General features: G+C 46.0%; 1 protein-coding gene across 1 annotated transcript in view; it reads left to right on the top strand.

The window, feature by feature from the left end:
• LOC120033391 (microtubule-associated protein 2-like) overlaps positions 1–16,761 on the top strand; it is a 113,432-nt gene that overhangs the window by 64,242 nt on the left and 32,429 nt on the right. Inside the window, exon 4 of the mRNA XM_038979721.1 lies at positions 15,599–15,770. Within this exon, the coding sequence (XP_038835649.1) occupies positions 15,611–15,770 (160 nt within the window). The 5' untranslated portion in view covers positions 15,599–15,610. The remainder of the gene's footprint in view (positions 1–15,598; positions 15,771–16,761) is intronic.

Genomic DNA, 16,761 nt, shown 5'->3' with positions numbered 1-16,761 from the left:
GGGATGTGTTGAGAGGTCTAGTCAGGTGACATACAGGGAGATAACAGAGATACAGTGAGGGATGTGTTGAGAGGTCTAGTCAGGTAACATACAGGGAGATAACAGAGATACAGTGAGGGATGTTTGAGAGGTCTAGTCAGGTGACATACAGGGAGATAACAGAGAGATAGTGAGGGATGTGATGATAGGTCTAGTCAGGTAACATACAGGGAGATAACAGAGAGATAGTGAGGGATGTGATGATAGGTCTAGTCAGGTAACATACAGGGAGATAACAGAGAGATAGTGAGGGATGTGTTGAGAGGTCTAGTCAGGTAACATACAAACAATGTCTTCTATTTGCACCAGACCTAGCTTCAAATAGTATCTGAAATCTTTAAAATACTAACTTTAAAATACTAATCAAAGCGTGATTGAGCTTGCCTTGCGCAATTGAACCAACACACTCCGCCCATCTGAGATTGCAGCCAGACCTAAAGATTTCAAATACTGTTTGATCCCAGGTCTGGTTTGCACACAAATAGCATGTCTGGATCACAATGATATGGAAACAGCCTTTCCTTATCAGGTCAATGAGATGCTAATTCCTCATCATCTCCCTAGCGGTGTACTGTAAAGGTAGACTCAGCAAGCCACTCTTTCTCCTTAGCAACAGCTAGGCTAGACATTCCTTTGGCTTCGATTCTCTCACTCTCTCTCTCACTCTCTGTCTCACTCTTGTTCTCTTGCTCTCTCTCTCTCTCTTTCTCCCACTCCCCCCTCTCTCTCTCTCTCTCTGAGTGTCGCAGTCGGGCTTTTCTTTCTTCTGTTGATCACACAGAGAGATCTCATTCTCTCAACCAGCTCCTTCCAACCCACTACAGCAGACATTGGCCTAGTTCACTGTGAGCTCCTCTTTCTACACTGCCGGAACCGCAGAGAGAAGGAGAGAGAGAAGGAAAGAGAGAGAGAGATAAGGAGAGTGTTCAGATTTAGAGTGTGAGGGTATGAGAGGGGTGGTGGAAGCTTCTGAGGAAGGATAGGGGGGAGAGAGAGAGAAGGGGGAGGGGAAGAGAGAGGGGAAGGGGGTGAGAGATTGAGAGAGAGAGAGAGAGAGGGGAAGGGGGGTGAGAGATTGAGAGAGAGAGAGAGCGAGGGGGGAAGGGGGGTGAGAGATTGAGAGAGAGAGAGAGAGAGAGAGGGGAGGGAGGGAGGGAGGGTGAGAGTTTACTTTTTTTCTGTTGCTTACTATATTGAAACCCCAAAATATAAACAGTGTAATTGAAAATCTCCCCCACAGCTGTAAACAAAGACTTTAGTATTTCAAAGAGATTGAAAATCTCTGCCACAGCTGTCCTCTCACACTCCATAAAACTATGAAAAATCGTTTCTCTTATATTACATAAATGACATCCATCTCCAACATCTGAATTAATGACAGAAATAAAAGCATTAACTGCATTGATGCCATGCAACACCCTCCATTGATGCCATGCAACACCCTCCATTGATGCCATGCAACACCCTTCATTGATGCCATGCAACACCCTCCATTGATGCCATGCAACACCCTCCATTGATGCCATGCAACACCCTCCATTGATGCCATGCAACACCCTCCATTGATGCCATGCAACACTGTCCATTGATGCCATGCAACACTGTCCATTGATGCCATGCAACACCCTCCATTGATGCCATGCAACACCCTCCATTGATGCCATGCAACACTGTCCATTGATGCCATGCAACACCCTCCATTGATGCCATGCAACACCCTCCATTGATGCCATGCAACACCCTCCATTGATGCCATGCAACACCCTCCATTGATGCCATGCAGCACCCTCCATTGATGCCATGCAACACCCTCCAATGAGGCCATGCAACACCCTCCATTGATGCCATGCAACACTGTCCATTGATGCCATGCAACACCCTCCATTGATGCCATGCAACACCCTCCATTGATGCCATGCAACACCCTCCATTGATGCCATGCAACACCCTCCATTGATGCCATGCAACACCCTCCATTGAGGCCATGCAACACCCTCCATTGATGCCATGCAACACCCTCCATTGAGGCCATGCAACACCCTCCATTGAGGCCATGCAACACCCTCCATTGAGGCCATGCAACACCCTCCATTGAGGCCATGCAACACCCTCCATTGATGCCATGCAACACCCTCCATTGAGGCCATGCAACACCCTCCATTGATGCCATGCAACACCCTCTGTTGCGTATCACCAGTACCCTTTTGTAACAGTGGCTTGTACAATGCTCTCCATGCTGGCTTTACCTTGTCATCAAGTCCCAGTTTTACCCTCCAAGGAGTGTCTTTTCTATGTTTCTATTTATCTTCATTTAAATCCTTGACACACACCCTGTATAAATCCTTCCATTCACCTCATCCAAACCCACCTCTTCCAACCCTCTCAAATCCAGTAATAACGCTGTTCTTTCTGACTCTGAGATATTCAAATCAAATCAAATCAAAATCAAGTTTATTTTATATAGCCCTTCGTACATCAGCTAATATCTCGAAGTGCTGTACAGAAACCCAGCCTAAACCCCAAACAGCAAGCAATGCAGGTGTAGAAGCACGGTGGCTAGGAAAAACTCCCTAGAAAGGCCAAAACCTAGGAAGAAACCTAGAGAGGAACCAGGCTATGAGGGGTGGCCAGTCCTCTTCTGGCTGTGCCGGGTGGAGATTATAACAGAACTATGCCAAGATGTTCAAAATGTTCATAAGTGACAAGCATGGTCAAATAATAATCATGAATAATTTTCAGTTGGCTTTTCATAGCCGATCATTAAGAGTTGAAAACAGCAGGTCTGGGACAGGTGGCGGTTCCATAACCGCAGGCAGAACAGTTGAAACTGGAATAGCAGCAAGGCCAGGTGGACTGGGGACAGCAAGGAGTCATCATGCCCGGTAGTCCTGACGTATGGTCCTAGGGCTCAGGTCCTCCGAGAGAGAGAAAGAAAGAGAGAAGGAGAGAATTAGAGAGAGCCAAGATTTTCAAAATGTTCATAAATGACAAGCATGGTCAAATAATAATCAGCAATAAAAGTCAGTTGGCTTTTCATAGCCGATCATTAAGAGTTGAAAACAGCAGGTCTGGGACAGGTAGGGGTTCCGTAACCGCAGGCAGAACAGTTGAAACTGGAATAGCAGCAAGGCCAGGCGGACTGGGGACAGCAAGGAGTCATCATGCCCGGTAGTCCTGACGTATGGTCCTAGGGCTCAGGTCCTCCGAGAGAGAGAAAGAAAGAGAGAAGGAGAGAATTAGAGAGAGCCAAGAATTTCAAAATGTTTATAAATGACAAGCATGGTCAAATAATAATCAGCAATAAAAGTCAGTTGGCTTTTCATAGCCGATCATTAAGAGTTGAAAGCAGCAGGTCTGGGACAGGTAGGGGTTCCATAACCGCAGGCAGAGCAGTTGAAACTGGAACAGCAGCAAGGCCAGGTGGACTTGGGACAGCAAGGAGTCATCATGCCCGGTTTGCCGTGACGTATGGTCCTAGGGCTCAGGTTCTCAGAGAGAGAGAAAGAAAGAGAGAACGAGATAATTAGAGAGAGCATACTTAAATTCACACAGGACACTGGATAAGACAGGAGAAGTACTCCAGGTATAACCAACTGACCCTAGCCCCCCGACACATAAACTACTGCAGCATAAATACTGGAGGCTGAGACAGGAGGGGTCAGGAGACACTGTGGCCCCATCCGAAGATACCCCCGGACAGGGCCAAACAGGAAGGATATAACCCCACCCACTTTGCCAAAGCACAGCCCCCGCACCACTAGAGGGATATCTTCAACCACCAACTTACAATCCTGAGACAAGGCCGAGTATAGCCCACAAAGATCTCCACCACAGCACAAACCAAGGGGGGGCGCCAACCCAGACAGGAAGATCACGTCAGTAACTCAACCCACTCAAGTGACGCACCCCTCCTAGGGACGGCATGAAAGAGCACCAGTAAGCCATTGACTCAGCCCCTGTAATAGGGTTAGAGGCAGAGAATCCCAGTGGAGAGAGGGGAACCGGCCAGGCAGAGACAGCAAGGGCGGTTCGTTGCTCCAGAGCCTTTCCGTTCACCTTCACACTCCTGGGCCAGACTACACTCAATCATATGACCTACTGAAGAGATAAGTCTTCAGTAAAGACTTAAAGGTTGAGACCGAGTCTGCGTCTCTCACATGGGTAGGCCGTTCCATAAAAATGGAGATCTATAGGAGAAAGCCCTGCCTCCCGCTGTTTGCTTAGAAATTCTAGGGACAATTAGGAGGCCTGCGTCTTGTGACCGTAGCGTACGTGTAGGTATGTACGGCAGGACCAACTCGGAAAGATAGGTAGGAGCAAGCCCATGTAACGCTTTATAGGTTAACAGTAAAACCTTGAAATCAGCCCTTGCCTTAACAGGAAGCCAGTGTAGGGAAGCTAGCACTGGAGTAATATGATCAAATTTCTTGGTTCTAGTCAGGATTCTAGCAGCCGTATTTAGCACTAACTGAAGTTTATTTAGTGCTTTATCCGGGTAGCCGGAAAGTAGAGCATTGCAGTAGTCTAACCTAGAAGTAACAAATGCATGGATAACTTTTTCTGCATCATTTTTGGACAGAAAATTTCTGATTTTTGCAATGTTACGTAGATGGAAAAAAGCTGTCCTTGAAACAGTCTTGATATGTTCGTCAAAAGAGAGATCAGGGTCAAGAGTAACGCCGAGGTCCTTCACAGTTTTATTTGAGACGACTTTACAACCATCAAGATTAATTGTCAGATTTAACAAAAGATCTCTTTGTTTCTTGGGACCTAGAACAAGCATCTCTGTTTTGTCCGAGTTTAAAAGTAGAAAGTTTTCAGCCATCCACTTCCTTATGTCTGAAACACAGGCTTCTAGCGAGGGCAATTTTGGGGCTTCACCATGTTTCATTGAAATGTACAGCTGTGTGTCATCCGCATAGCAGTGAAAGTTAACATTATGTTTTCGAATAACATCCCCATATTGGGCATAATCCCTAGTCTTTCTTTCTGACTCTGAGATATTGGGCGTAATCCCTAGTCTTTCTTTTTGACTCTGAGATATTGGGCGTAATCCCTAGTCTTGGAAATGGGACAATTTCCTATTGTACCTTTTCCTTGTGACTGTTAAGCATAAATCCACTCTTCTGCTGACAGAGCCTTCCTGCAGCTTCCCAGCAGTTGTCTGACAATCCTTTCCGACCTCACCCCCAAATGTTCAGCCACCCTTCCTCCATCCATTAAGCTGGGCCCAGCCATGTCCATTAACTGTTTTAGGGTGATGATTTTGCCCTTCAGCAGAATCTTGGAGAAATGTGAAACAGCTGCAGTTGTACGATCCAGTCTTGCCCCATAATACACCAGAGGTTCCTCCAGCAGCCAATGCACTGACTCCGCTGTAGGGCTTCTGGATACCATTATACTCCAAACCCTAAGAAGGCCTCTGTAAAACGGGGGTACTCCCTCCCTATAAATGTGGCTACTATCACCCAAAAATAAAGCCTTTAAACCTAACCCCCCTACCTGCTGTAATACCAGACCTGCCACCCCTCTCCAAACCACATTTTCAGGTCCATAAAACAACCTGAATAAACTGGAACCGGGAAGCAGCAGCCCTACTAACTAGATGTACAAGACCTTGTCCCCCCTCCTCTTTTGACAAATACAAAACACTTTTTGGAACCCAATGCTATTTATCCCAAAATAAATCTACAATAATTGCCTGTATCTCGGCCAGAAGGCCAGATGGTGTCTCTAAACATGACAACCGATGCCACAGTGCAGAGGCAACCACATTGTTAACAATAATAGTGTCCCCCCTACATGACACACGAGATAACAACCAATGCCATCTCCTCATCCTCTCTTCCACCATTACAAACCCCCCATTTACATGTTTTTCCATTGTCTCCTCATCCCCTAAGTACACTCCAAGATACTTAAAACTTCCCTTACACCATTCCAGCCCCCCTGGCAAAGTCATGGTCCTTCCAGACCATTTCCCAATCTGTAAAACCCAACTTTTTTTCCCAATTGACCTTTGCAGAGGATATTCCCCTAAACCGATCAACCATGAGACTCAAACTATCCACCTCCACTTGATTTTTCATTAAAATAACTACATCATCAGCATAGGCTGAGAGACGAACAGGAGGAATATCCTCTGAAAGGTACTGTACACCCCTTCAATGCGACATCTAATGCTATTTAGTTGTGGCTCTATAGCGATGGCATATAACATTCCCGACAACGAACACCCCTGCCTAACACCTCTACACACTTTAAAAGGAGCACTCAAGCCACCGTTAACTTTCGAAACACTTTCAATGTCACCACATATCACCGTGATCATGGCAATAAAACCAGAGCTGAAACCAAACGCCTCAAAGGTGCACCATGGGTATTGATGTTTAACTCGGTCAAATGCCTTTTCCTGATCAACTGAAATGAGACCAGCATCCAACCCAACAGCCCTGGAGACGTCCACAACATCCAGAATCAGGGAAATGTTATCCCCTATCTGCCTGCCAGGAACACAGGAGGACTGGTCCGTATGATGTGAAATGTTATCCCCTATCTGCCTGCCGGGAACACAGGACTGGTCCGTATGATGTTAAATGTTATCCCCTATCTGCTTGCCGGGTACACAGTAGGACTGGTCCGTATGATGTGAAATGTTATCCCCTATCTGCCTGCCGGGAACACAGCAGGACTGGTCCGTATGATGTGAAATGTTATCCCCTATCTGCCTGCCGGGAACACAGCAGGACTGGTCTGTATGATTTGCTCCATCACCTCCCTCAGCCTGTTGGACAAAGCCTTGGACAGGATCTTATAATCAGTGCACATTAAGGCCACCGGCCTCCAGTTCTTCACCTCCCCAGTTCCAGTTCTTCACCTCCCTAGGGTCACCCTTTTTTGGCAGTAGGGAGGACAGCCCGTCTGCAGCTTATCGGTAGTAACCCTCCGGTCAAACTAAAGCCCATCAATGCCCAGTGCCCTTATATTTTCCATGCCATTTTCCAATGCAGTGTATAGCTTCTGCAAAGACAATGGTTGCTCTAGCTCAACCTGAGCTTCTGCAGCCACCTGTGGGAGCCCATCTAGGAACTGCTGTGTCACTGTTTTATCCTCTTTATATTCACACTTGTAGAGCTCAGCATAGAACTCTACTGCCCTCTTTCTAATTCCACTAGTAGAGCTCAGCATAGAACTCTACTGTCCTCTTTCTAATTCCACTAGTAGAGCTCAGCATAGAACTCTACTGTCCTCTTTCTAATTCCACTGGTAGAGCTCAGCATAGAACTCTACTGTCCTCTTTCTAATTCCACTAGTAGAGCTCAGCATAGAACTCTACTGTCCTCTTTCTAATTCCACTAATAGAGCTCAGCATAGAACTCTACTGTCCTCTTTCTAATTCCACTTGTAGAGCTCAGCATAGAACTCTACTGCCCTCTTTCTAATTCCACTAGTAGAGCTCAGCATAGAACTCTACTGCCCTCTTTCTAATTCCACTAATAGAGCTCAGCATAGAACTCTACTGCCCTCTTTCTAATTCCACTAGTAGAGCTCAGCATAGAACTCTACTGCCCTCTTTCTAATTCCACTAATAGAGCTCAGCATAGAACTCTACTGCCCTCTTTCTAATTCCACTAGTAGAGCTCAGCATAGAACTCTACTGTCCTCTTTCTAATTCCACTAGTAGAGCTCAGCATAGAACTCTACTGTCCTCTTTCTAATTCCACTAGTAGAGCTCAGCATAGAACTCTACTGCCCTCTTTCTAATTCCACTTGTAGAGCTCAGCATAGAACTCTACTGTCCTCTTTCTAATTCCACTAGTAGAGCTCAGCATAGAACTCTACTGTCCTCTTTCTAATTCCACTAGTAGAGCTCAGCATAGAACTCTACTGCCCTCTTTCTAATTCCACTAGTAGAGCTCAGCATAGAACTCTACTGTCCTCTTTCTAATTCCACTAGTAGAGCTCAGCATAGAACTCTACTGCCCTCTTTCTAATTCCACTTGTAGAGCTCAGCATAGAACTCTACTGTCCTCTTTCTAATTCCACTAGTAGAGCTCAGCATAGAACTCTACTGTCCTCTTTCTAATTCCACTAGTAGAGCTCAGCATAGAACTCTACTGTCCTCTTTCTAATTCCACTAGGGCTAGTGAGCTCCTGTCCAACAGCTGATTTGAGGCAATTAATAATTCTGCTTTGTCCATTCTTTTTCTCTAAATCAAAGACAAATTTGGATGAGGCATCCATTTCAGAGATTCCCTGAAACATACTTCTCAGTTTCACCAATGCCCCCAATGAGGCTGTTTTCCTCTTGAGGGCCTGAGTATGGCCTCGATCTCCTGTGGCCTCAACTAACGTCAGGATTTCCATTATTTCAGACTCTAAAGCGTTCATTGAACAACGCAGTTAACCCACTGTTCCTAGGCCGTCATTGAAAAAATGAATTTGTTCTTAACTGACTTTCCTAGTTAAATAAAGGTCAAATTAAAACATTAAATTGATCTGATGATATCTCTGGTGACATTCATCGTGTATTTATTACAGAATTGTTGAATCTGGATTTTCCCTATATCCTACCACTGTTGAAGGGATACAAAACTGGCATTTTGAGACCTCCACCTCTCCCAGAAAAAACTTAAACATTTCCTGAAGTGAGCATCACTCAATAAAGTTATATTAAAATGCCAGTATGCACTTTTGGGTTTTACAACTTTTAATGTACACCTCCTATGTTATTAAACAATGTTATCAAAAGTTATCAAAAAACCCACTGGGGTTATCACACTTGATTTACAGAGCTGAGATTGATGCTCAAAACAATGAAACCTATCTAACCTGGTCAGAGAGATGGTGTTCTCTCTCACATTAGACCATGTGTACTGTCTCGTGCCTCCATGTTGGCTCCAAACATCACACAGTGTTACAATGAAACCTATCTAACCTGGCCAGAGAGGTGGTGTTCTCTCACTTGGGCCCCTGTGTACTGTCTCGTGCCTCCATGTTGGCTCCAAACATCACACAGTGTTACAATGAAACCTATCTAACCTAGTCAGAGAGATGGTGTTCTCTCTCACATTAGACCATGTGTTCTGTCTCGTGCCTCCATGTTGGCTCCAAACATCACACAGTGTTACAATGAAACCTATCTAACCTAGTCAGAGAGATGGTGTTCTCTCTCACATTAGACCATGTGTTCTGTCTCGTGCCTCCATGTTGGCTCCAAACATCACACAGTGTTACAATGAAACCTATCTAACCTGGTCAGAGAGGTGGTGTTCTCTCTCACATTAGACCATGTGTTCTGTCTCGTACCTCCATGTTGGCTCCAAACATCACACAGTGTTACAATAAAACCTATCTAACCTGGCCAGAGAGGTGGTGTTCTCTCACTTGGGCCCCTGTGTACTGTCTCGTGCCTCCATGTTGGCTCCAAACATCACACAGTGTTACAATAAAACCTATCTAACCTGGCCAGAGAGATGGTGTTCTCTCACTTGGGCCCCTGTGTACTGTCTCGTGCCTCCATGGTGGCTCCGCCAAATATCACACAGTTCATGTGTTACAATAAGACGTTTTTAAAAAGTCCTTGAGGCTAAATGAGGTTCTTTGTGGTTTCTGTCTAAATTGCTGACTGCAGTTAAAATCCCCAGCAATAAATAAATAATCGTTAGTGTTCCATTTCTCAATGGTCTGTGATGTCTCTGCCACTACTGGGGCATATACATTTATATACACACAGTGATGTTTTCATACATAACATTTAATAACCTCCCCTCAACTACCTTTCAACCTCATATGACAAAGGCAAAACCCTTTTGAGAACAGGATAGCCACACCCCTACTTTTTGAGCTTTTATGACTACACGTCTCTCGCCCCATTTACGTTTAAAGAACAAATCTTAAAACTGCTCATGGCTGAAATACAAATACAGAGAACGAGACAGAAAACACATCTCTTTACAGAGTTACGGCTGTGACTGAACTCTTTCATTTCCTTTAGAATTTAAATCACTTGTCACTCTCGTAACAGCTTTCTTGAGTCTAGCGATTTCAGGTCTTGTCAAACCTCTCCCCGTTATTTTTGACATCAAAACCTTTGCTGGTTTAATAAACAAATCACTTTCAGGGAAAACATATATTTCTTCCCTTTTGTCAATTTCAGAAATTGACGTAGCTTCTCAATCCCATACCTCCCTTCCACCCCATTTCTCTCACTATTTTGTTGTGATGCGTCAGGTGACTCCCTCTCGCTATCCTCCCCAGAGGAAAACTACATCTCTACAACCTGTTTACCCTCAACTGATTTATCATCTCCACTTCCTCTTAGAATTAGAACCTTCATCACCCCTTAAATTCTTCCTCTTAATCATCGATACTTTAAACACAGCTGCTTCATTTTCCATTGTTTCAATCTCCTCTTGAACTCCACTTTAATTTTCCAGCACCGACTCAGCGACCCCAGTCGCAGTCTCACGTTCATCCCTTCGCGGTGGTGCATTACCTGCACCAGCGCTAGAGCTGCTACCGGGCTCTGCGCGCTGGTTCTCGGGACAACAACGTACCAAATGCCCCTCTCTTCCACAGCCAAAGCATTTCATTGATTCAGCAGAAGTGTAGAACACAATCAAACCCGTCAATCTTAAAACTAAACGCTAAATTCAGTAGGTCAGTGTCCTTCTTTAAAATCATGTGCACTTGTCTCCTATGAGACACGACATGTTTCAACAAAGGAGCTTTGCGTCCAGAAATAACCTTATTAATTGTAGATACAAGTTGACCCTGACGAGAGAACCCTCCCTCCAACACTTCATAGATACAAGTTGACCCTGACGAGAGAACTCTCCCTCCAACACTTCATAGATACAAGTTGACCCTGACGAGAGAACTCTCCCTCCAACACTTAATAGATACAAGTTGACCATGAGGAGAGAACTCTCCCTCCAACACTTCATAGATACAAGTTGACCATGAGGAGAGAACTCTCCCTCCAACACTTCATAGATACAAGTTGACCCTGACGAGAGAACTCTCCTCCAACACTTCATAGATACAAGTTGACCATGAGGAGAGAATTCTCCCTCCAACACTTCATAGATACAAGTTGACCCTGACGAGAGAACTCTCCCTCCAACACTTCATAGATACAAGTTGACCCTGACGAGAGAACTCTCCCTCCAACACTTCATAGATACAAGTTGACCCTGACGAGAGAACTCTCCCTCCAACACTTCATAGATACAAGTTGACCCTGACGAGAGAACTCTCCCTCCAACACTTCATAGATACAAGTTGACCCTGACGAGAGAACTCTCCCTCCAACACTTCATAGATACAAGTTAACCCTGACGAGAGAACTCTCCCTCCAACACTTCATAGATACAAGTTGACCCTGACGAGAGAACTCTCCCTCCAACACTTCATAGATACAAGTTGACCATGAGGAGAGAACTCTCCCTCCAACACTTCATAGATACAAGTTGACCCTGACGAGAGAACTCTCCCTCCAACACTTCATAGATACAAGTTAACCCTGACGAGAGAACTCTCCTCCAACACTTCATAGATACAAGTTGACCCTGACGAGAGAACTCTCCCTCCAACACTTCATAGATACAAGTTGACCCTGACGAGAGAACTCTCCCTCCAACACTTCATAGATACAAGTTGACCATGAGGAGAGAACTCTCCCTCCAACACTTCATAGATACAAGTTGACCCTGACGAGAGAACTCTCCCTCCAACACTTCATAGATACAAGTTGACCCTGACGAGAGAACTCTCCCTCCAACACTTCATAGATACAAGTTGACCTTGACGAGAGAACTCTCCCTCCAACACTTCATAGATACAAGTTGACCCTGACGAGTCAATTCTCCCTCCAACACTTCATCTCTAACGAATGGTGGCACATTAGAAAGTATAACTTTCTTCACCGGATTCATAAGAGGAAATACCGACGTCTGTGTCCTCCGCAATCCTTGACTGAGGGTTGACTACATCTTGTCTGTTCCCTGACTGAGGGTTGACTACATCTTGTCTGTTCCCTGACTGAGGGTTGACTACATCTTGTCTGTTCCCTGACTGAGGGTTGACTACATCTTGTCTGTTCCCTGACTGAGGGTTGACTACATCTTGTCTGTTCCCTGACTGAGGGTTGACTACATCTAGTCTGTTCCCTGACTGAGGGTTGACTACATCTTGTCTGTTCCCTGACTGAGGGTTGACTACATCTTGTCTGTTCCCTGACTGAGGGTTGACTACATCTTGTCTGTTCCCTGACTGAGGGTTGACTACATCTAGTCTGTTCCCTGACTGAGGGTTGACTACATCTTGTCTGTTCCCTGACTGAGGGTTGACTACGTCTTGTCTGTTCCCTGACTGAGGGTTGACTACATCTTGTCTGTTCCCTGACTGAGGGTTGACTACATCTTGTCTGTTCCCTGACTGAGGGTTGACTACATCTTGTCTGTTCCCTGACTGAGGGTTGACTACGTCTTGTCTGTTCCCTGACTGAGGGTTGACTACATCTTGTCTGTTCCCTGACTGAGGGTTGACTACATCTGATGATGTGGGGAATCACAGATAATGAGAGCTGTGGTCTCCCTGCCATGTGCAGATGGGCGAAGTGTGCGTGTCGTGCATGTGCGTTCGTGCGTGTGTGTGTGTGTGTGTGTGTGTGTGTGTGTGTGTGTGTGTGTGTGTGTGTGTGTGTGTGTGTGTGTGTGTGTGTGTGCGTATGTACTTAGAAGCCTGTCTGGCCCATCTGTGGGATCCCAGCTGACTTGTAGGGCCTGTTACCATGGTAACCATCTCCTTATGGTGTCTGTGTGTGTGTGTGTGTTGACTCTTCTCATTTTGGTCTCTCCACTGGATCATAATATGCATGATTCTTACTGCTAAGGCGAGAGGGCACGAGACAAATCAAATCTGTTTCTCTTTAAACTCCCAATTGAATTGTAAAGGCTGCAGAGCCCAGTTAATGTGTTTGTTATTTACACTACTGAGTGGCTGAAATAAAGCCTGTCTGCCTTCCCATTCCTCTACCCTTCTCCAGAAGTATGCATTCCTCTGCCCTTCTCCAGAAGTATGCATTCCTCTACCCTTCTCCAGAAGTATGCATTCCTCTACCCTTCTCCAGAAGTATGCATTCCTCTACCCTTCTCCAGAAGTATGCATTCCTCTACCCTTCTCCAGAAGTATGCATTCCTCTACCCTTCTCCAGAAGTATGCATTCCTCTACCCTTCTCCAGAAGTATGCATTCATCTACCCTTCTCCAGAAGTATGCATTTAAAAGCATTGGATTGGTGCAAGCATGGCTTGAGGTAGTTTTACCCGTTTACCTCACAAGAGTCCATTCTGTTTAGCTCCTTGAGGGGAAGTATACAAGAGCAGACATGAGGAGAAGGGCAGAGAATCAGACTGTAGTTGTTGTTGTTGATTTGAGCATGTTAGGTTTGAGAGTGAGACAGATGGTCCATGTTCCACACAGCCTTATGAAGACTTAGTCTTAGTCCTTCTTGGGTTTAGTCCTTCTATACTAGTCCTTCTCTGGATGTCCCCTTCATTCACCCTAAATAACCCCCTTCCTCAAACATAACCCCCTCACTCAAACATAAACCCCTTCCTCAAACATAACCCCCTTCCTCAAACATAACCCCCTTCCTCAAACATAAACCCCTTCCTCAAACATAACCCCCTTCCTCAAACATAAACCCCTTCCTCAAACATAACCTCCTTCCTCAAACATAACCCCCTTCCTCAAACATAACCTCCTTCCTGAACATAACCCCCTTCCTCAAACATAACCTCCTTCCTGAACATAACCCCCTTCCTCAAACATAACCTCCTTCCTGAACATAACCCCCTTCCTCAAACATAACCTCCTTCCTCAAACATAACCTCCTTCCTGAACATAACCCCCTTCCTCAAACATAACCTCCTTCCTCAAACATAACCTCCTTCCTGAACATAACCCCCTTCCTCAAACATAACCTCCTTCCTCAAACATAACCCCCTTCCTCAAACATAACCTCCTTCCTGAACATAACCCCCTTCCTCAAACATAACCTCCTTCCTGAACATAACCCCCTTCCTCAAACATAACCTCCTTCCTGAACATAACCCCCTTCCTCAAACATAACCCCCTTCCTCAAACATAACCTCCTTCCTGAACATAACCCCCTTCCTCAAACATAACCCCCTTCCTCAAACATAACCCCCTTCCTGAACATAACCCCCTTCCTCAAACATAACCTCCTTCCTGAACATAACCTCCTTCCTCAAACATAACCCCCTTCCTCAAACATAACCCCCTTCCTCAAACATAACCCCCTTCCTCAAACATAACCCCCTTCCTCAAACATAACCCCCTTCCTCAAACATAACCCCCTTCCTCAAACATAACCCCCTTCCTCAAACATAACCCCCTTCCTGAACATAACCCCCTTCCTCAAACATAACCCCCTTCCTCAAACATAAACCCCTTCCTCAAACATAACCTCCTTCCTGAACATAACCCCCTTCCTCAAACATAACCTCCTTCCTGAACATAACCCCCTTCCTCAAACATAAACCCCTTCCTCAAACATAACCTCCTTCCTGAACATAACCCCCTTCCTCAAACATAACCCCCTTCCTGAACATAACCCCCTTCCCAGTGGAGGCTGCTGAGGGGAGGACGGCTCATAATAATGGCTGGAATGGAGCGAATTAAATGGTATCAAACATGGTTTCTATGTGTTTGATACCATTTATTCGCTCCATTCCAGCCATTATTATGAGCCGTGGAATGAGCCATTCCACTCATTCCATTCCAGCCATTACCACGAGTCTGTCCTCCCCGATTAAGGTGCCACCAACCTCCTGTGCCCTTCCTCACAGGCCTCTGTCCCTGTCTCACCCAGTGGGATGTGGGATGTTGAGCAGAGGCAAGGCCATATAGTCTACGTGCTGGTTGAGCTCAAACTGGTGCCATACCTCGATATAGTGACAGATTTCCAGACCCTTCCCTGTTGCCTACCCCTGCCTTAGGCCCTAGGTATGCCAAGTATGTGCCTGGCAGACTCTATACTGAGGACACTAGGAAGTGTCCCTTTATGCCTGATAGAGGCTTGGTGTGGGGGTTGTGCAATACTGCATTGTCATTTACTGATGGATTTGAGCTGCCAGTCTTTTTATTGCTTTAACCTTTATTATTCTCTCTCTCTCTCTCTCTCTCTCTCTCTCTCTCTCTCTCTCTCTCTCTCTCTCTCTCTCTCTGTCTCTGTCTCTGTCTCTGTCTCTGTCTCTGTCTCTGTCTCTGTCTCTCGCTCTCTCTGTCTCTCTCTCTGTCTCTCTCTCTGTCTCTCTCTCTGTCTCTCTCTCGCTCTCTCTGTCTCTCTCTCTCTTCATCTCTCTCTCTCTCTCTCTATCCCTTTCTCTTTCTCTCTCTCTATTTCTCACCCTCCCTCTCCTCCATCTTCCTCTCTCTCTCTACCGCTACCCCCTATCTCTCACCCCCCTCTTCCTCTTCCCTCCCCCCTCTCTCTCCCCCCACTCCTTCCCCCTTTCTTTCCTCTCCAGTGTCTAGTTGTCATGGCAGACAGTCGGCAGCCCGAGGACAACAGCTCCTCTCACTGGGCTCCTCCCACTAACGGAGCCCAGGACCAGTCAGCTGCCCTCGCTGGCCACGGAGAGAACGGCTTCTCCTCTTACAGAGAGAACGGCTATCACGGAGGACATGCTGCAACAGCAGGTGAGAGAGCACTGGGGGGGCATAGCCACATGTTAACTGAATCGGTGGGTGTTACCATGCAGCCTCGTTGAGGTTTGCTTGAGCCCCTGAGGGAAATAGCTGGAGCTGTATCCCTACAGGGTTTTAGGGACCTCGTTGGAGTTGGTGGTTTACCTGTAGATGTGTATAGTAGGCTGATTCTATGATTACAGTAAGACTTGCTGATAAGGAAGGATGTGACTGTGTAAAGTACTGGTTTTGTCCTTCAGGTTGAGTTTACTGTAACAGAGTAGCACATTGGCATGGTCCTAAAGGACTGGCATGGTCCAAGCGACTAACCACTCTATAGGGACCTCCTAAGGTTTCCACCACTCTAGTAATTAACTGACCGCAGGTGGTCTAGGGCACCTTTTAGGGACCTGGACATGGTTAAATAAGATGGCATTCTTCAGTGGCCTAGGGCACCTTTTAGGGACCTGGACATGGTTAAATAAGATGGCGTTCTTCAGTGGCCCAGGGCACCTTTTAGGGACCTGGACATGGTTAAATAAGATGGCGTTCTTCAGTGGCCCAGGGCACCTTTTAGGGACCTGGACATGGTTAAATAAGATGGCGTTCTTCAGTGACCCAGGGCACCTTTTAGGGACATGGACATGGTTAAATAAGATGGCGTTCTTCAGTGGCCCAGGGCACCTTTTAGGGACCTGGACATGGTTAAATAAGATGGCGTTCTTCAGTGGCCCAGGGCACCTTTTAGGGACCTGGACATGGTTAAATAAGATGGCGTTCTTCAGTGGCCCAGGGCACCTTTTAGGGACCTGGACATGGTTAAATAAGATGGCGTTCTTCAGTGGCCCAGGGCACCTTTTAGGGACCTGGACATGGTTAAATAAGATGGCGTTCTTCAGTGGCCCAGGGCACCTTTTAGGGACCTGGACATGGTTAAATAAGATGGCGTTTTTCAGTGGCCTAGGGCACCTTTTAGGGACATGGACCTGGTTAAATAAGATGG

This window comes from Salvelinus namaycush, chromosome 40 (genome assembly GCF_016432855.1).
Source record: "Salvelinus namaycush isolate Seneca chromosome 40, SaNama_1.0, whole genome shotgun sequence".
Lineage (NCBI taxonomy): Eukaryota > Metazoa > Chordata > Actinopteri > Salmoniformes > Salmonidae > Salvelinus > Salvelinus namaycush.
This window is presented reverse-complemented; position numbering and strand designations above follow the sequence as displayed.